This window comes from Harpia harpyja, chromosome 10, assembly GCF_026419915.1.
Source record: "Harpia harpyja isolate bHarHar1 chromosome 10, bHarHar1 primary haplotype, whole genome shotgun sequence".
NCBI lineage: Eukaryota > Metazoa > Chordata > Aves > Accipitriformes > Accipitridae > Harpia > Harpia harpyja.
In genome coordinates, this window is record NC_068949.1 from 31,564,254 (window position 1) to 31,583,796 (window position 19,543).

Genomic DNA, 19,543 nt, shown 5'->3' on the forward strand with positions numbered 1-19,543 from the left:
TGGCCGTGGGAAAGGGTCCTGCCAGCCCTCTCCAGGCATGGGGCAACACAGCACAGCTCTGGGCTTCCTTCCCACACTCCCCCAAAATGACAGTTTGCTCTAAAACACCAGCTCTGAGAGGCAGGTGGGTTTTTTTTACAAATGAAGCATTTCCAGTGGAAACAGGAGCTGGTCTGCTGGGGGCCCCCATCCCTATGCGGGATGCAAGGGGCAGGACCCACACCAGGACCAGCTGTAAGCACCGGGATGGGCAGGAGGGCTCCTTGACCCAAGCACTCCCACAATGGACAAGGTAGCATCCACGGTGTTTGCACCCTCCCTCACCCCCAGAATAATCCTTGTGGATGCAGGACAGTCGACTGGTCTGTATAGCCTTTGACCTATGTGTATATTTTAACTAATGTTAACTGAAATGGCAAAGTAAAGAGCTGTGTGGAAGGGAAAGCACAAAGTCAGTCCAAAAAGGACAAAGTGTTTCTGACCACATGGGCAGTTGGGCCGGAGAAAAGACAGCACTCTAAATCACAAGTGTCTGGTTTCCTCAAATCACTGCTTTTCTGGTTAAAAACAAAACGTAAGAGAAGGATGTTTTGGCAGCAGGTTCCCTGGGTCCTGGGGAGAAGCCTGGCTGTCCCTGTGCTCAGGGGATGCAGATCCCCCGAGGGTGGTGAGGCACTGGAACAGGTTGCACAGAGAGGTTGCAGATGCCCCATTTGTGGAAGTGTTCAAGGCCAGGTTGGATGGGGCTTCGAGCAACCTGGTCTAGTGGAAGCTGTCCCTGCCCATGGCTTGGTGGGTTGGAACTAGATGATCTTTAATGTCCCTTCCAACCCAAACCATTCTATGATTCTATGATCAGCCCCAGGGGTAATGCACTGGGTGTCACAGCCAGGTTCCAGCCCTCTGCTCTGGCTTCCCCAAAATGCTTTGCACAGGGCAGAGATGCCCCTGCCCTGGTCTCCCTCTCCCCGGGGGGATTGCCTCCAGCCCCAGCACCAAGTCCTAATCACACGTGGTGTGGCTGTCCCCGCAGCGTCCCACCTGCCACTGCATCCCTGCTTGGCCAGAGGACAGACCCATCCCGCCCCAGGCGGAGCCACCCCCAGTCCCAGCCCTGTGCCACCAACCAGCCAGCGTCCCCTCCCCGAGCACCCCCCAGCAAAGGGATGTGTCACCCTGTCCCCCACCCCAAAAAAGAGGCTGGCGTGCCAAGACTGTTCAGAGAAGGAGTTTTGGGCTGGGGGGTGCTTGCTCCGGTGATGTTCCCAACCCCCGGGAACGGCCACCGTGGGCAAGGTGATCTCTGCAGCTGGACATCCCGTCTCCAGGCTAGTAATAGTCCTCCTCACTCTCCCCGTAGTCCTCGGGCGTCGTGCGGGGCTTCGGCGGGGAAAAGCCCGTCACGTTGAGCTGATCTGAAATGGCAGTGTGGGGACAATGTGACATTGCCTCCCCCAGTGCCTGTCCCCTTCCCCACCAGGACCAAAGCCAAACCGTGCACGGCAGCTTGCTGGGGCATCCCCAGCACAGCCCTATACTCCAGCAGCTCCCACCACACCAGCGCACCCTGCCCAAACATCCCCTCTCTTGTCCCCATTAGAGCGCAGGAACAAGGACGTGGTGCTCACCGGGCGTGAAGACAGTCAGGCTGGCTAACGCCACCACCTCCCCAACCCTGTTCCTGGCAAAGCAGCGGTAGGTGCCTTCATCCGTCACCCGCACACCCTGGATCTGGAGCCAGCCCGTCACTTCATATTTCTGGGGGCCACCTCTGAACTGGAGGAGGGGGAGGGATTTCAGTTAGCGCTGGGGCCACGAAAGCCTGGAATGGGGCTGGGATGGATGGGAAGGGGGACACAAGCCCAGGGAAACTTTTTGCCCCCCCACTAAGTACCACTCTGGGGGCAGGTACAGACCCCCTGGCTGCAGGTCCCCCCTTTTCCAACTACCCCGGGGAGGCAGGGGCAATGGGCACCTCCTTGCCCTCAGGAGGGCCTGGGACCCCTGCTTTGGGCAGGACCTTGCAGACATGCCCAGACTCCCAGTTGTGCCCCAGTGCCACCGTGGTCCCCAAACAGCAGGAGGATGCTGGCGTTGGTGCTCTGCAGGGTGGCAGAAGCAAGGGGGCATCTGTGCCACGAGCACAGCTAGCCTGGGATGGCTCAGACGAGCCCCGAGTCGCCTGTTTCGGCAGGCAGCGAGGTCCCAGAATTGCTCTGGCGCCAACCAGGCTATTTTCTGTTTGTCCCCAGCAAGAAATAATCTTTTCCTGACCCAGCTGGGCTGCAGCTGTGTTTGCAGGCTGCTATTATGGTGCAGTGGCCAGGGGCAGAGGACAGCTGAGTCTCTTCCAGCCAGGCAGGGTAGCCCTGCTTGGGGTGAAGGTCCTCGGCCAGACCTTGCGACAGGCTACGGGGTGGCGCAAAGGGCAGAAAGATGGAAGGGGACCAACACATCACCCCGCAATGGTGCCGGCTCCCACCTGCTCCCCTGGCTCCCCTCATGCATCCCACCACAGTTTCCTCCCCACCGGTGCGTGGCTGCAGTGCACGGCTCCTGTGCCTCTGCCTACACCCTCTAATAGCTGGGTATGCCTGGCTGGGCACTATATTTGGGGCCGGCTGTGGGCAGGATGCTGACCCCTTGACCTGCCAGCTGTGGGAGGGGAGCCCTGCTCGGAGCAGCGGGCAGAAAAGGGCAGGGACTGCCTGACTCTGCTGATGGGACCAGAGGATAACCCATGCTGGAAGGCACCTCAGGAGGTCCTCTCCTCCAGCCCGGCCAGTGGGGCTGTGATTAAAGCCAGCAGGGCAGAGAAAACTAAAGGCAGGGAGGTGGGAAACTCCCTGCTGCGGGACTCTGCAGGTCTTAAAACATATAAGTTCAAAAACTATGGGAGAAAACTGCAGAAGAGAGCTATGCTGATGGATCCTACCACTGAGACACCAGCCCTGGCTCAGCCAGTCCTCGTGATGTGTAGGGCCCAGTCACCCCTTCTCATCCCCAGGCAGCCAGGCTTGGCCACCCCCAGAGGATGACTACCCTCAGGTCTGGTTGCCCATGAGCTCTGGTAAGGGCTGGGTCACCCTAGGGCCATGTCCAACACCCTAGGCGCACCACTCACCTGAACAGAGATGTGGGGGTCATCTCCAGGCAGCAGCATCTCCGTGCCATCCTTCCTCCACTCGATGGACGCCATGGGGTAGGCAAAGACCTCGCAGCCAAAGATGACATCCTGCCCAGTGATGTTCCACGTGTCATAGGGAGGAGAGGTGATCTGGGGCTCTGGGGAGGGGGCACAGGAGAGCAGGGTGGGCTCAGAAGAGGTCCCACCCTCAGCAGGTCCCGTGGGCTCTCCTGGGCTGGTCCCCTCCAGGGTGGCAGCATTCGGCTCACGTAGAGATGCTGGGACCCTTCCCATGCCCCTCTCCTCTCCTGCCCACAGCAGACCCTCACCTTGCCCCAGGACACAGTCCCTCCTTGCAGCTGGGACTAGGGGCTCCCTCCCCAGCCCCCCTGCCTCATGGGGGATTGCCATCCCTCCTGGCCTCACTTTCCATGCCTGCGCAATGATGCTCAGGGACACACGAGCAGCCAGAACAGTTCAGTAACAGCAGCACTATAAAGCAAAGCTCTCCCGTGCAAATCAGAGCATGCTCCTCCTGTGGGGGAAAGGCCGAGGGGCACTCATCCAGCACGAGGCTGGTGGGGATGGATGAGGTGGATGAGCTTCCAGCCGAATGAGGCCTCTCCTCTGGCACGGTGCTTGCACCAATGATTAAGGGAGCCAGCAGGTCCCTGGCTGCTCTATGGAGCCAATACCTCCAGGTCCCACATCCCTTCCCTGGAGGGCCAGAGTGAGGACTACCCTTCCTACCCACACCTGCTCCAGGATCTGGCCCATAGCGTGAGCCAGAGGCCAAGGGAAGGCTTCTACTTCCAAATATACCTGGGGGAAAAAACTGAAGGACATTATGATCTACAGAAAATAAAGTCAACCTTGATGCCCCTCATTCTGTGGTGACAGCACTGGGTGACCTATGCTGGACAGGGCAGGCTGGGGCATGGCCTCTCCACCGCTGCCTGCCCCCCCCAGCTGGGTTTTAAATGGGAGATGGAAATCGCACTGCCAAGTCAAACTGACCCAGGTTTCCATTTGCAGGAGGCAGCCACATTTCTCAGGAGCACTGGGCCAGCATGAACCCAGCACTGTCGCCAAGAATTCGCTAACAAATCCCTGGAACTTCCCCATCTGCTCCAGCAGGATTTGCTACTTCCCATAAACCCCGTTCCCACTTGGCAAAGCTGCTCCCAGACCTCTCCAGGCACTGGATCCACAGGAGCTGCCCTGGAGCAGCAGAGTGGGGGGACCAGGGGGGACCTGCCACTGTATGGAGCAGCCCCCAGCACTGCCATGTCCCTGTGGACACCATGCATTTGCTGCCAGGTGAAACAGTTAAGCCAGACCCCCTTGCTTGTCCCTTCCTGAGAGGTACAAGTCTCCGTCCCGCTGCCCGCACAGCTGCTCCCGGGGCACTACCTGACTCGCAGGGACCCTCGTGGGCCACGGTGAGGTTGGCGTCGGGGTGGGCACGGGCGACCTCCAGGAACCTGCAGATCTGGGCATAGGTTTTGCCATCGGAGCCACAGAGGGCCAGGTGGGAGAGGCAGGCGCACTGGGGCTCGGGCACCTCTCCATGCCGCAGGTCCCCGGCATCCAGCCGGCACTCCAGGTGCTCCCCGCACTTGCCATAGAAGTGGTTGGTGTTATCCAGGTCGCAGATCTGTCCCTCCAGGTTGGCACACTCCCAGCAGCAGTCACAGGCATCCCGCACTGTGCCAGCCAGGCACCCACGCGGTGCCGGGCACTCCTCCGGCCGGCACTCGACGCAGCCCTCTCCTTCCTCCAGCAGCCGCTGCCAGCCCCGCTGGAGGTAGTCGGAGGTGCTGGGAAAAGCCTGGCCCAGCTGGAGCGAAGCCCAGTGCAAGGAGAGCAAGGAAAGCACGAGGCAAGAGGAGCTCAGTGTCTTGGCTTCAGACATCCTCACAGCAGCTCCTCTATCCTGGTCCCACCATCACTTGGACAGGGATCTCCGGCACTGCTCTGGCCTCCCTGGCTAGATCTGAGGAGCCATCCTGGCCTGTGAGGAGGGAGGATGTGTCTTACCAGTGCAGGGAATGTCTCCCACCCCTCCGGCTCCCAGCTGGCTTGCCCTGAGCAGCAGCACTGCAGGATGTGTCCCAGCCCCTCAGCCACATTCTTCCCACCCTGGGGCTCCCTAACCAGCTCCCGCCCCGAGATGCTGAGCATCCTCTGGTGGGATGGGGCTGCTGACCCCAGAACCACCAGGTTTCAACCTTCTTCCCTGGCAGCCCGGCAGGCAGAGCCCAGCCTGCTCTGACCCCACCATGGCCTGGGGAGCCACAGGGCTGGCAGGGGACCAGATGGGCTGCTATACACCGTCATGGCTCAGCTGGTTTGTACCCTGCTCCTCACCTCCTCTCAGGAAGCCACTCTAAAGCCAGGCGCCCCATTCGTTTCCCCATCGCTTTGCAAGAGTCACGAGCCCTTTTTTCCTCCCTCACCATCCAGACAAGCGCAGTGGAGCAGCTGATCCTGCAGACAAGGGGCTCTTTCCACGCTGGAGGCAGCCAGCCGAGAGGAGCCGAGCCAGGAGGATGCTCCCGGTCACGCCTGGCTTTTGTCCTCCTCCCTTCCCTGCACCATAACCCCTCTTTTTAGGCACCACCTGCCTGAGCAGGGGAAGAAACACCCCCCAAGAAAGGTTTGTGACCCCCTCACTTATCACACAGGCAACTGAGGCTGAGCACAGGGGAACTCAGTGCACAAATGGGCAGTCAGTGGACTGGCAGCAGGCCCAGCATGGTCAGCCTGTACTGGCACAGCAGGGTCCCTGTCCCCAAACCCCAAGCCTGCATTACCCCCCTACCCTGGGTAAGCAGAGTGGCTGATCTACGCCAGCTTCCCATCTCTGCTGGGAGGACACGTGGGGTCTCGGAGCCTGTCTCCAGAGGGGGTGATGATGAACCAAACCCCTTTGCGATCACCCCCCAGCCCCTGGTTACAGCCCAGCTGCCTTCCCCGAGATGGAGTGAAATTACGGTCCCCTGCCCCAAGGCCACCCAGCACGAGTGAGTGGGGCTGGGAAGGGGACCCAGGCGGCCGGGCTGCCCCCTCCCCTCCTGCTGGGAACGGCACCGACGGGCAGGCTGCAGCCGCCCCCCCCCCCCAGCTGCACCCCGCAGGCCCCCCACCCTCCGGGGCTAACGCAGCCCAGAGCTGGGGTGGGGTGATGGGAATGGCCAGGTCGGCGGGTTACACACACACGCACCCCCCCGGATAACAAACTGGGAAGCTTTGACCCGTTTACCAGAGACCACCGAGCCCCCCAGGGGTGGAAAGGTGCAGGGGGTCCCGGTGCCGAAGCCCCCCACCCCAGCCCTCGCTACCCCAGGCTGTACGGAGCAAGGCTCCGGCCCCCGATGGACGTGGGGGGCCAGGGAAAGGGGGGGGGACGACGACGACACATAACTGCAAAGTCGGTCTCTGGCTCCCCAAGTCCGGGGTGCAGGCGCTGGGGGTCCTGGCTGAGTCCTGGGGTCCCCCGGGAGCCACCCCGCCGTAAGGCGCCACTTACCGGAGGTGCCGGTGCCGGGGAGCGGCGGTTTCGGGGGCGCGGGCGGGCAGGCGCGGGTGCGCAGCGGCCGTGGCGGCGGGGCTGCTGGCCCCCGGCTGCTCCGGCACCCGCCGTGATGTCAGCGAAACGTGAGTCCCCCCCGCCCCTCTCCGGGCCCGCGGCCCACCCCTGGACCGGGACCCGGGCTGGCCGGCACCCCTTCCCTACCGGGGTCCCACCACCCGCTGCACCCTGGCCGCGGGGCTCTGCCGCTGCGGCCCCCCCCCCCCTCCAGCACCGGCACCTCCCCACGGACCCCGACACGGGGGTCAGCCCAAGCCGTGTGTCGGGGCCCGGGCTGATGCTCAGCGCCATCCGTGGGGCAGGAGGGGAACGGGGTGGGGGGCAGAGACCCACTTTGCATGGGTCTGTGGAGACAAGTGAACGGGAGGAAAAAAGCCGGGGGTGGGCATGGCTGGGGAAGTGGGCAAAAGCATCTCTGAAGCTGTAATTCGGGTGGGAAACAGGCTGAAACACTGAGCAGCTGCTGTAATTAAACGGGGGGATAATTCCTTGGGGATGTCTGTGCTCAGCGCACCCCAGGAGCCCGGTACAAAGGAGGTATCGGGGTGCAAGCAACAGCATTACCTTGGCTGGAGCAGAGCTGTCGGCAGCAGTGGTGGGGCTGCTCCACGCCATGGCAGTGCAAAACCTGCATGCACAGGGCTGGGGCTCCAGACCCCCCCCGACAAGCTGCCTCGCTGCTCCCCACCTCAGTTTCCCTCGCCCCGAGGAACGGGGGACCCAGCGTGCCTTTGCAGCACAAACACACTGCACATTTGCATCTTGCTCCCGCTGCTGTGACGGGGGGATCCCACAGCCCGCTCTCCTCCTCCAGGCGAGGAATTTGTGGGATTTGCTTCCCCAGTGAAGCTCAGGCGAAGCAAAGCTGTTGCAGGACCCCTCGGAGGATCTGGTTTCCTTCACCACACTGCAAAAATCTGCTTTTGCTTTCCAACACCCTCCTGCAAATTCATTCTGGGCTCTGGGGCTTTCGCTCGGTCACGTTGTGAATCCAGCCATGGCTAATGATGGAAAACGCGCCAGGCTTCAGCCCCCCTAAATCTGCCTTTGCCGGCCAAACCCCCCCTCCAGTGCCCCGCTGCAGAGGGGGGTTTCCTGCCGGCTCTGCCTTCAGCCTCACATCCTGCTCCCCCTCCGCGGCCCCCAAACCCTTGGCTCAGGGCTGCCTCCCTCCCCGGCTCCCCTCGCCCGGCCCATCGAGCACAGTCCCGGCATGCCGCAGGTTTTTGGGCCCCGCATTCACAAGTCACAGAGCAGCTGGGGCTGCAGCTGCTTTGGGAGCAGGGAAAAAGTCAGTAGGGGCTGAGGTTTTCCTACATGCACCCCCAGAGCCGGTTCAGAGCCTGAGCAGAGAGGGGACAGGCTGTAGGTGACCCAGCTGGGGGTGCTGAGCTTCCTGGGCTGACCCCACCGTGCCCTGCTTCCCCACCTTGGGACAAAGCATTGCCTGTGCATTCGGGCATCCCTGCAACAAGCACACCCTCTCCCACCCCTGCCCCACACAGGGGGCAAAGCTGTGGGGCGAGCCTGGCCCCAGATGCCACCTTCAGCCCACACAGCTGCTGGCCAGTACAGAAATAGAGCCAGAGCTTAAATCCTAGACACTGCTGAAAAGTGGGGCCAGCGATGGTCCCTGGTTATTTGCTTCTCTTGCCCTTGGCAGGGGGCAAGGCGGGACAGGCCCCAATGCTGCTGTCCTTCCCCACACCCTGTGGGGGGGAAGCCCTGTGAGGACCCCAGCCCTGGCTCCTTCTCCCACGTGCCATGGCCCAGTGCCTGGCACATCCCCATCCCCATGGGGTTACCATGGCCTCTGGGTGACTGGATTCCTGCAAGCATCACTGCAGCATCTGCCACTCTCAAGGTGGGGAAAGGCCACGTCTCTGGTTGGAGATCCCCTGGCCAGAGGTGAAATCCAGCCACAGATCTCAGCAGGGAAAGCACCAGCCACAGTGCAACACAACCCAAGACCTGGAAGCCATAGGCAGCTCAGCTCAGCTAAACAAGACGGAGCTCAAACCTGGCAGGTAATTAAACCTCCTGCTTAATGAGACTATTGAATGTGCTAATAAATGGTAGCAGCTACTGCTACTTGAATGAAGGGTGGAAGATCTAAACCTGTGCTTAACAAGGAGCTGTGCTCAATCACACCTTGATTCAATCAGCACAGCCCCAGCTGCAACTGGGACTTGTGGCTCCAGTTGCTGGGAGCCGATGTGGGGGGAAAAGGGTGGTTGCAACTCTGCGTGGCCTGGCACTGGGGTAAATCCCATTCGTGGCTCCCCACTCATGCTAGCCAGTTATCCCTCCTTTCTCCTCACTTGCCTCAAGCCCAGTGAAGCTCCTGAAATTGGTCTTTGAAGGTGCAGTGAGCCTCAAGCATGGAAGACCCCTCCTTCCTCCATGGCAGGTTGCTCCCCATCATCATTTTCCTCCCCTGTGATGGTCCCATTGAAGCCAGGAGTCTGTGGATCCTCCTGGCAGACCCACAGCCATGGCATCCTTCCAGGCCTCTGTCATCAGGATGTGCCCCTGATGGCAGAGCCATCACAGCTGGTCCAGGGTGCCCCACTGCTCCTGGCCCCATTCCCCCCACCCTAGGCCCCAGGCTGAGCTCCTGGACCACCCCACAGGGATCTGGGGCTTCCAGCAGTTGAGGCCAAGTTAAAAACCCACCCTGGAAAAAAAGCCCCAGGCCAAGTGACTTAATGCACATCATGTCAGGGGGGGTTGGTGAGCGATGTCAGGGCTGGCTGCGGTGGGAATAGGGGTTATGTCACGGCAGAAGCAAGTGTCACCGGGAGATGCTGGGACAGGGGGTGCTGCCAGCACACTACCTGGGGCCATGGGGGTCTCATTCTGATAATAAACCAAATCTTCCCCTTTTCACCTCAAACCCACTGCTGCTCCTCTCCATTTCCTCCTGTTTGGAGCAGCCTGACACAGCTGGGATCTGGCCAGCCCACCCCAAGGCCGTGTGGCTCTCAGGGGTCCCAACCACATTCTGGGGGTCCACCATGGGGACAAGGGATGGGCAGCAGGCAGGTCCCTCCCGTCCCGCATGCCAGGCAGCACCCATGCTGGGAAACAGCCAGGCTCAGGTTTCTCCAGGCTTTTCCAGAGCAAATTCCTCCCAAGAACAAACCTGTCAGCAAATTCTTGGGGAAACGGTTGCAGCTGTTAGCAGAGGGGACGGGCGGCTCTCAGGCTGGCCCTGAGCAGTGGTGGCCCGGTAGTGAGGGATGCTCTGGTCCCTGGCTGGAGGCTGCCAGGCCCCTTCTCCTGTAGGAGCCATGGCTCGGCAGGGCTGGATGTGGCTCTGCTCCTTCCCTGCAGGAATCCCTTTGCTTTCACTGGGTTTTTTTCCACCAGCTCCATCCAAGAGCAGGTCATATAACCCGGGGCCAGGAACAAAACGGGCGGCGGGGCCTGCATTCCCGGGGATGCCCCCCCTCTGCCTGCCACTTGGCCCCCCTGGCTGACACGGCCGTGCCAACTTTGACACCTCGGCGGCAGGTTAGCGCAGTTCCCACCGCCCCGCGACATGCCAGGCTCCCCGCGCACCCCTGACCCCACAGCCAACAGGAGCACCCCCTAAAATCCCTACCTCCCCCGCAGTCCCTGCCTGCCCCCCGCACTGCCTGAGGGGCTGACCCAGCAGAGAGGTGCAGGCAGGCGGGTGCAGGCAGGCGATGCAGGCAGCAGGCTGCGGGGTCTCTGCTGCCACCTCCAGGGTACTGCTGGTCTCGTCCCCGTCCCCTTGCCGGGACAGTGTCCCTCTACCTGGGGCCTGTAGATCCTGGAGCAGTGCATGGCCACCTCAGGTCCCCCCCCCCGTCTCCTTGCACCTCAAAACAAGCCCCCCCCCCCATGAGCCCACCCCCGCAGACCCCCACCGCAACGTAGTGTCCTGAGAGGCTTGGGGACCCTCCTGGGGTGCAGGCACCCTCTGCTCAGCCTGCCCTGTGTGCACGGGGCTGCACAGTCCTGCCGGCCAGGATGAGTGCTCCGGAGGGTGCTGCCAGCTCAGTGGCACCATGTCCTGTGCCCACTGTCGCCTTTGCCACCCTCCCTTTCCCCAGCCTCCAGCAGCGCCAGCGAGGCTGGGATGCAGCCAGGGAAGGTGACCCACTGCCAGCGCCCCAGCATCCCCTGCCACCAGGCATGGGCGCTGGGGAGGGGGAGCCTGCCTGCCGCCCCCCCTGCAAGAAGCTGCCCATTTCCAGGCGTCATTAAAGAGCAATTAGCTGGAAATTAAGCTGAGAACAAGTATTGATTAGCTCATTAAGGCTGGGGGAGCTGGCTGTGGCGGTAGGAATTGCTGCTGCTCGCCCTCATTATGGGCAAGGTTAAAGCTTGCGGTCGGGCAGCTCATTAAAAACGCCAGGGACCAATCGATGTCCCCGGCCCAGCACCACCCAGCACCCCTGGAGACACCCAGCTGCTGCCTTTTGGGGACTGGCCTGTGACCTCTGGGATGAGCCAGCCCGGGAAGGGACCGAGCATCCTTGCTCCCCTGCATCCACTGCTGCATCCTGGGCTCCCCCACAGATGCAGCAGTGTCACCTTCGGGCTTGTCAGCAGCCCCCAAACTCACTGGCCAGGGGGTTATCTTTCTGCCCCAACCAGGGGACTCAGTGGAACAGGTGCCCCCTAGCCCAGCGAAGTGAATGAGTCTGTGGGCTCACAGCACCAGGAGAGGACAGCCAGCATGGCTGGCTGGCAGGGCAGCACCCCAGACCTGAGCTGAGTTTGCCAGGTCTCAGCCTAGCAGTGCCAGCTTGTACGGGTGGGGGACAGACCAAAGGGGATCTTAGGGATGGGATGAAAGCAGCTGGGGACTTGGGGACAGGTGAAAGACAGCCAGTGGCTCTGCGCGGCTGAGTGCTGCCATGCCACGCTGCCCTGCACGCCAGCCCCACAGCTCTGGGGGCTCTTGGTGTAAGCCCAGATCCTGTCCAGCAATCTGGCCAGACCTAGCCACCCTGAGCCCCTGTGGCTCCAGTCTCCTGCCCTCTCCGGTCCCTCCCGTCCCCATCTCTGCCTCTCGCAGCCACCAGCAGCTCAGGGCCAGCTCCCAGCCAGTGCATGCACGGAGGTTGTCCCCACGCAGGCTGGTGGTGTGGGGGGAGGCAGGTGTCATCATTATTTTTGTTTTCTTTGCACTGCCCTGGAAATATATTGTATTCTCAGCTAATCCCGTTCAATTACACCACAATAAAACATATAATAAAAACGTAATTCATTTTTCCCGAGCGCTCCATCTCCCTGTGTCTTGGCAAGCTATTAAAAATTTGTCTTCATTTTTCTGGCAAGAGCCTTGTACCTTTTCATCTTTAATTTATGAAAGCAGAATAGCTACTGACAAGCCCTTATTGCGCAGCGAGGGGCTGCATTATTTATAAGCTGCCAATGACTGGCTCAGGGGAGATATTTGCAATATGCCAGGGCGAGCAGAAGGAGGGGGACAGATCCCTGACACGCCTGTCCCAATCCGTTCCCCCACCCTGGGTGGGTGCTGGATGCAGGTGTCATCCTGGCTGCCCCCACGGGGGAGGAGCACCCCCTGCCTGGCCTTTGCCAGCCCCTGCTCACTGGGGAAGCTACGGCACAGGGTGGCTCTGGGCTGCCTGGCCCTTATCTCGCCAGCTGCTGCATCTGCTCATCTTTGGCTTTGCAGCGACTCTCACTCCTCCGTCCTGGCTTGGTGCGGGGGCTCTGTGGAGCGTAGTTGCCTCCATCCCTCCTCTCCTGCCATGGACATCCATCGCTCCTTCTGACTGCCCTGGCCTGTGGGTGACACAGCCGCTGCCTGCAGTCTTGCCAGGGTCCCACGACAGCAGCAACGTGCTCTCCGATAGCCATGGGTAGAAAGTGGGATAAAAATATCCTCGCTGGAGAGGCAGGCACAGGCCCGGGGCTGGGGATTGAAGCAGAGCGTCCTGTGAGCAGGCTGCAAGAGGGGGTGGGAGTGTGGGCAGAGCCAGGGGGATGCTCTGGCCTCTTCAAACCAGCAGCATCCAGGGCAGCAGCTTAGCAGAGCCCTCTGCATGGCAGTGAGGTGCAAAGCCGCCTGTGCTAAAAAAAGCCCTCCTGACAGCTGGATGAGCTTAACCACACGACAAGCCAGCCAGAGCTGCTGCAAAGGCAGTGGGCTGGAAAATGGGAGCAGAGCCTGGCCTCGGGGGACAAAGGGGCACCCCAGCAGCCGAGCTGCCTGTCCCATCCTCACCCTGATGGCAGTCCCTTTCCACCACATACAAATTGGCAAGCAACATGCTTCTCTTTGCTTTTGGTTTTGTATAAACAACCTGCCTTTATTATTTGGTATATATAGGTACATTATATGTATATCAAAAATAACTAGAGGAAACCATGGTGCACTTAAAGCTATTTGAGAAGGTCCACCTGAAAGCAAGCACTCCAGGAAGGGGTAGAATGACCCCTCAGGGGGAGCCCAGCCCTGAACAGAGATGGCATTAAAATGAGAACAAAAACGTGGACTCTCTGCTGGGATTAAAATGTGCCATTTGCTCTGGGTATGGAAGGAGCAGAAAGCCAGATTAAATCCTCAGAGCAGCCCAGAGGAGAGCAGAGGGTGAGCTGAAAGCGCACGCCTGGGCTGGGAGAGCCCCCCCTGGGTTCGAGCCACTGTGTGTGCTTGAAATCACTCACCCACGGCTGTTTTGGGTTTGGAGACTTTTCCTCTCCAAAAGCTGCTCTGCCATGCGCAGGCACCACCAGCTGCTGAACTGCTGGGGAACACGGAGTGCCTGCAAAGGGGTTCTAACCCTCAATCACCATGATTGTCCACTGCCTCCTAAAGCTGGGGGGAGCACCATTTTCTTCCCCAGCCCACATCCCTGCTCGCAAGGTCCCTGGTGCTGCTGCCCACGCTCCCCCGTGCACTGCACACAGCTACGGGCACACACAGGGTGAGCACAGGAGAAACACACAGGGGTACCAGCCAGGAGGTCCCCAGAGCGGGAATGAGCCCGGGCATGGGGATGGGGTTCGGCACAGTGGTACCTACAGACACGCGATGGCCAAGGGAAAGCAGCAGTGGCCCCAAGGGGCTCCGAGAGGCGAAGCTCAGCGATGCATCAGCCCAGCGGCTCTGTGGCACGCGTCTCAGCCGCCCCGGGCCCCCCGGGCCCCCTGTTCAGAGCCCTTTGTTGAAGTAGACGGTCTCCAGCCGTGGGTCTTTCTCCCGGATCTGAGCTTGGACTTCAGGCTCCAGGCGGCTAACAGGCATTGAGCTGCCGAGGGGACACGGATGCAGGGGATGGAGGGGGGACACCTGCTAGGAGCCCCAGGTTGGGAAACCACCCACTGCCACCCCTTCCCCACCCGCACCCCACAGGGACATTGTCCCCATGGCCCAGCGCAGACCTTTGGGTCTGCACTGCTGCGTGTGCACAGGGACATGTGTGTGCACACAGTTTCAAGCCTCTGACCACTCGAAGGAGCAAAGGTATCTCTTGGGAGTCAGAGAGCACAAGGAGCCCCCACATCTCCCGCCTGCACCCCATGCCCTGCCCCACGGGGCTGTACACGCAGGCAAGGCGCCCGTCCTTACCTTTTCTGTGGGAAGAGCGCGCAGCACAGGGGGGTTGCGAACACCAAGCTGCAAGGGAAAGACACGGAGAGAAGAAGCTGGGCTGCATAAATCACCTGCTCCCACCCGTGGCCTGACCCCGGAGCAGCAAGGAGGCAGCCCAGAGCCGTGCCAGGTGCTCAGCCAGGAAAGGGATAAGGAGATGCCCTCTCCAAGCTCTAGACCCTGCATTTGGCTCTTGAAGCGGGGCAAAGCCTGTCCCCATCAGTGTGGGGGAATAGCAATGCTGAGCAGGAGCCCATGGTCAGCTTGAGAGACATCGAGATGGAGCAAAACAGCTCCTGGCCCCAGGACCTCATACCCCATCCCATCTCCCTGGGGGGCACCAGCCTGGCCAAGCTCCGGCAACCCCCCGAGGAGCTCTGGGGCGGCTCTCGCCTTCCCTGCCAAGCAGACCCCCCAGCAGCGCTGCCCCTCATACCCAGGCTCGGTCTGCACCTGGGGCAGCGATGCCCATCAGCGCAGGGTGACTTACCAGAGTCCCACCAGGCCGACCTGCAGAGGAGCGTTCAGATACGGGTACCGCTGCCAGGGACAGGGAGAGGCTGTGCGTCAGGGGGGCGAACGGGGCGGGAAGGTGCCTGTTTCCCAACAGGGTGCCAGTCCCGAGGGGTGTCAGCACTGCCACAAGCTAGGGGGGTGTTCCCTTGCCCACCCTCCCAACTCAGGACCACCAGTACCTTCAGAAAAGCTCTCTTCTCCAGCGCATTCATGATCACCGGGGGGATGGCTGGGGCAGAAGGGAAGGAGATGAGCTCCCAGTGCTCACAGCCCCCTGCCAGCCGTGGGACCCCGTTCCACGCTGCCAGGGACCAGCTGCAGCCCGCAGACACAGGTGGAGGAGGGCACACTCACCCATGGCCGGGGCTGCCATGCCGATGCGGGACACCACCACCTGGAAAATGGCCTTCTGGGCTGCAGCCGTGGACTCGCCCAGGCGGTTCCCATTCTCATCCGTGATGGGGATCCCCAGCTTGAGCTCTCTGCAGGGAGAGCAGGGGGTGAGGGGGCCCCAGGGCACACGGGTGGGGGGGATCAAGGAACAGGGCAGGGACACAGCATATGGGCATGTCTCCACGGGAAGCTGGTATCCTCCTCTATTCCCCATCCACTGCCTGTGTATTAAGTCGGGGTTGTCTCAGCCGGACCTACATTCACACTTGGGGGGTCCTCAACAGAGCTGGATGGGGATGGGGAGTTCACAGCCAGCTTAATCAATAACCTCTTGGGATGCAACCGGGTCCTTGTACCCTCAGACCAATCCCCCAGGGTAAGGGATGCCAGCAGGGCCAGGAAGGAAGGCCTCTGCAAGCCCCGGGCACTGCTCCCCACGTCCCCCACCAGTGCCTGGTGAACCCGATGTGAGCCCAAGCACCCCAGCCCAGCCCAGGGGCTCACCTCTGCCTCATCAGCGGGATGTTGATGCAGTTGGCAGCAGCCACAGCCGCGAAAGGCACGTACCGGCCGATGAGGGCTGGCAAGTGCTGGGGGGGCAAGCAGGGAGCACATCACGCAGAGAGTCTGGGGGCAGAGCTGGCTGTCCCCAAGTCTGCCACTGTCCCCCTGCAAGCCCTTCGGGTGTCCCAGCCCCACTGGGGAATACCGTTCCCTCCTCCCCTGCAACTCCCAGCCAGTGAAAGCTGCACAGCCCAGAGGGTCCGGGGGGTCCCACGTCCCCTCCCAGCTCTGGAGGGAGGCCAAGGGGTGAAAGAAGCCTGGAGAGAACCAGCTGGGGATGGAGTGGGGCCAGAGGGACAGGCCATCTCTGGAGCCATCACTGGGGAGAGGGGCTGCCTTGCGTGGGTGCTCCCAGGAAACCCCTTTCATTCATTTTCTCCCCTGCCCCAGGTGATGGGGTGAATCGCCCACTCAGGTCAGAGCTCAGGAAGACCCCACGGGGAGGGTCCAAGTGTCCTGGCCAGAGATGGCCCAGAGCCACCTTACCTTGGTGAGAGATTTGAGCCCCAGTGCTGTGACAACTGCCCCTGTGGTCGCACTCACATAGGCTGTCCCCAGCTGGCTGCAAGAGCAGGAGGTGACACCAATAAGCCAGGGTCCCCCCATCCCACCCCCGCCCCCAAAGGAGGGGACAGCATGCCCTTCAGTAGCATCAGGACACCTGGGTTCCTCTCCCAGCAATATCACTAACCCTGACAGCCCCACTGGTGTCCATCTCTGGCTGCACCAGGTCCCCATCGTCCCATCTCACAGCCCCCCGCTATTCAAGAAGCTATTCAAGGCACCGCCCTGGCATTTTGGGGTGCCACAAGGACCTGGTCAGAGGGATGCTTACCTGGGGGTGATGGGTGCATCCCCACTGCGGTTGGTGTAGTTGACGATGGCATTGAAGGACTGGTTGACCCACTGCCAGAACAGCACGGCCGGTGTGGTCCTACCAGAGAGAAGAGGGTATGGGGGATGCCACCCATGCTTTTACAGCATGGGTGCCTTGCAGGGTACGGGGCATGCGTCCCCACCTCAGCCCAGGGCCAGGAGGGTGCCGGGGGGGGCAGGAATCCCCCCCCTCCCTGGCACCCTCCTGGCCCTGGGCTGAGGAGGGGACAGGTACCTGTAGAAGGTCAACATGCAACCGGTGATGGTCATGTTCATGGGAACCTGGGCGGACATGCGCCCTATGAGGAGCATCTTCTCACCCGTGTCGGGGTGGAAAGCCGAGTCGTAGATGTACTTCGCCCGCCAGAGCTGGTCCTCCGTTAGACCCGGGGGTACCGTGCCCGCCCTGCCAGGTAAGGGTAGCACCCGTCGGGAGACCCGTGCCCTGCCTGGTCCCCCACCCCATGTGGGGCAGCTGGGAAATGCCTTAGGGACCAGCCAGGCAATGTGGACGGCTGGCTTTGGCCAGGGCGGGGGCCAGCACCTGTTCCCACCCCTGGGGATGGCCCTGAGGCCGTATCCTGCCCAGGAGCGGTGCTGGGGGTACAGCTCCCCCCTCGGTACCTGTAGTCCTCCACCACCCGGCGGGCCTCCTCCAGCGTGGCCCCCGAAAGCAGCAGGTTTCGGGGGTCGGTCACCATGAAGAAGTGCTTGGCCCGGCCCTGGAAGGTGCTCTGGTCCCAGCGGGGCTCCCGGATGTTGATGGTGGCAGGGAGGGACGGTGGCATCTTCTGGGGGGGGGCGGTTATGTGGGATGTGGTGCCCGTGACCCCGCACCCTGCATCCCCACTGGGGCAGCTCTGGAGCTCCCCCAGCCTGGGGGGACACGAGTGGGGGATGGGGAACCCCCTTGCAATGGAGCAGAGTGGGGACCCCCGAGCCCACCCAGCAGATGGGGCAGCTCACGGGTGGGGTGACCCCTACCACTGCACCCCACTCACCCTGCAATCTGTCAGTGGGGAGCACCCCCCAACCAGGAGTGGCTAGGGACCCCCCACCCCGGCAGGGCACCCCGGCCTCGGGTGGGGGGCCGGGGACCCACCACCTCGGAGCCAGAGCTGCTGCCCAGTTGCCGGGGGGGGGGGGGGCGAGGAAGGGCAGGGGAAGGAGGAATGTCCCCCCCCCGGGAAGGCACACACCGCACGGCACCATTTCCACGCCCGCCCTTCCCCGCGAGAAGCGGGGCTCTGCTCCCCCGCCCCGGGCCGAGCATCCCTCCCCCCACACGTGACCCCCCACCCCCCATAACGCCCGGGTCCAGGGGCGACCTCCGCACTCACGGCTTTCCGGGCAGCGCCCACCGTGCCCGCGCCGCCGCAGCCGCCGCCGCCGCCGCCGCCGCCACCGCCCCGCTCCCGCCCGGCGCGCTGACGTCCGGCCTCGTCACGGGGGGGGGCGCGGCCCCGCGGTGGGGGGAGCCGGGCGGCGCCGCGCGGGGAACGGCGGGGGCCACGCGGGACCGGGCCGGCTGCGGGGGGGGGCGGTACGTGCCAAGCCGCACGCGGCGTCTGCCCCCACCCACCCACGACTGCGCGCGTGGGTGCGTGCGCGGGAGTAGTCGCGCGTGGGCGCGCGTGCTCACGTGGGTGCGCCCCGTGTGCGCTCACGTGGGTCTGCGCGCGTGCGCTGACGTGCGTGCCCGTGTCCGTGCGTGTGCGTTCACGTCGGCTTCCGCTCGCTGGGGTGCTCGTGTGTGTTTTCACGTGGGTGTTGACGTGCGTGTTTCTGCGCGTGCCTGCACGCACGAGGGTGTCCCCGTTCCGGCCGTGTGTCTCCGCGGGCTCGCGCGGGTTTCGATGCCTGTGCCCCGCGCGCGTGTGCTTGTAACGTTGTGCTCGGACGCGTCGCGTTGGTGTTCACGCGTGGCACGGCAGCTGCGTGCGAGCGGGGGCAGGGCAGCGCCTCTGCAGAAGCGGGCAGCTGCTTGTGCCTAGGGTGGGGTGTGCGGGCACACGGGTGTGCACCGCTGTGCCTGTGGGCGAGCAGGGCTGTGTACACGCGTGTGCGCCGCTGCGCGCACGGCGGCGCTCCGTGGGTGTCCGTGAGTGTGCGCACAGGCGGCACGGCGGGGCTTGCACGCGTGGGCGTGCGCAGGGCTATAAACACGCATGCCGTGGACGTGTGCGTGCATGGGGTGCGTGTGTGTGTGGGTGCGTGTCCCCACGCCGGCCGTGCCCCCCCAGCCCCTGACCCAGGCGCTGCCCCCTCGCCCGCTGCCGCGGTGCCCCGGGGGGGCTCCCCCAGGGCGCAGCGCGGCCCCTGCCCCGGTGGGAGTGGGGGGACTCCCCCGCCCCGGTCCCCCGCCCCCGCCGCCCGGCCGCAGCCCCCCCGCAGCCCCCCCGGCCGCCGCGCATCACCTGAAACCGTCGCGGTGTCGGGTTCGCGCTGGCGGCGGCGGCGCCGTGCTCCGCCGGGGGGTCACGGCCAGCCCGGGGTGGAGGCGATGCCCCCCCCGGGGAGGGGGACACGGGGGTACACCGGCTCGCATCACCGGAGTGAGCGGGGGCGGACACGACACACCCCCTCCCCTGGCCGTGCCTCATGTTCCCCTGTGTGCCCCCGCGATGCTCCGCGCTAAGGGGATGGCTGGGGGGGGGGCGCCACACCCCTCGCCCCACGCAGCACCGCGGGGGGACGCGCCCCCCCAAGCCCCACCGCGCCGTGCCCGTGGGACAAACACACACACCCCCCACACACACACCCACAGGGCTCCCCCCCCCCAGCTGCAAGGCCAGCCCTGGCCGCTCGTGATTGACAGCTCCCACGCCCGATGGCCGCGCCGGTCCCGCAGGGGCAGCCAATCCCCGCG

At 63.1% G+C, this 19,543-nt stretch overlaps 2 protein-coding genes across 6 annotated transcripts; both read right to left on the reverse strand.

Moving 5' to 3' along the window:
- Window positions 1-970: 970 nt before the first annotated feature.
- On the reverse strand, window positions 971-6,790 carry KAZALD1 (Kazal type serine peptidase inhibitor domain 1). The gene is made up of 5 exons (XM_052800022.1): window positions 6,660-6,790; window positions 4,541-5,141; window positions 3,125-3,285; window positions 1,629-1,776; window positions 971-1,415 (listed from the first exon to the last, which is right to left on the reverse strand). Exons 2-5 carry the CDS (start codon window positions 5,040-5,042, stop codon window positions 1,330-1,332), a joined length of 897 nt encoding a protein of 298 aa, XP_052655982.1. The 5' UTR covers window positions 5,043-5,141; window positions 6,660-6,790; the 3' UTR covers window positions 971-1,329.
- Window positions 6,791-13,002: 6,212 nt separating this feature from the next.
- Window positions 13,003-19,292, reverse strand: SFXN3 (sideroflexin 3). Of its 5 annotated transcripts, none has more exons than XM_052799296.1 (11): window positions 19,092-19,292; window positions 17,299-17,462; window positions 16,910-17,080; window positions 16,634-16,732; window positions 16,285-16,360; window positions 15,739-15,824; window positions 15,196-15,323; window positions 15,021-15,070; window positions 14,816-14,865; window positions 14,302-14,349; window positions 13,003-13,981 (listed from the first exon to the last, which is right to left on the reverse strand). In XM_052799296.1, the coding sequence occupies exons 1-11, from the start codon at window positions 19,275-19,277 to the stop codon at window positions 13,885-13,887; spliced, it is 1,155 nt and encodes a 384-aa protein (XP_052655256.1). In that variant the 5' UTR covers window positions 19,278-19,292; the 3' UTR covers window positions 13,003-13,884. The 5 variants fall into 5 exon arrangements, with proteins under 5 accessions (XP_052655256.1, XP_052655255.1, XP_052655257.1 ...); XM_052799295.1 differs by having other exon boundaries at window positions 17,299-17,465; XM_052799297.1 differs by lacking the exon at window positions 19,092-19,292 and adding an exon at window positions 18,342-19,032 and having other exon boundaries at window positions 17,299-17,465.
- Between the last annotated feature and the right edge of the window lie 251 nt (window positions 19,293-19,543).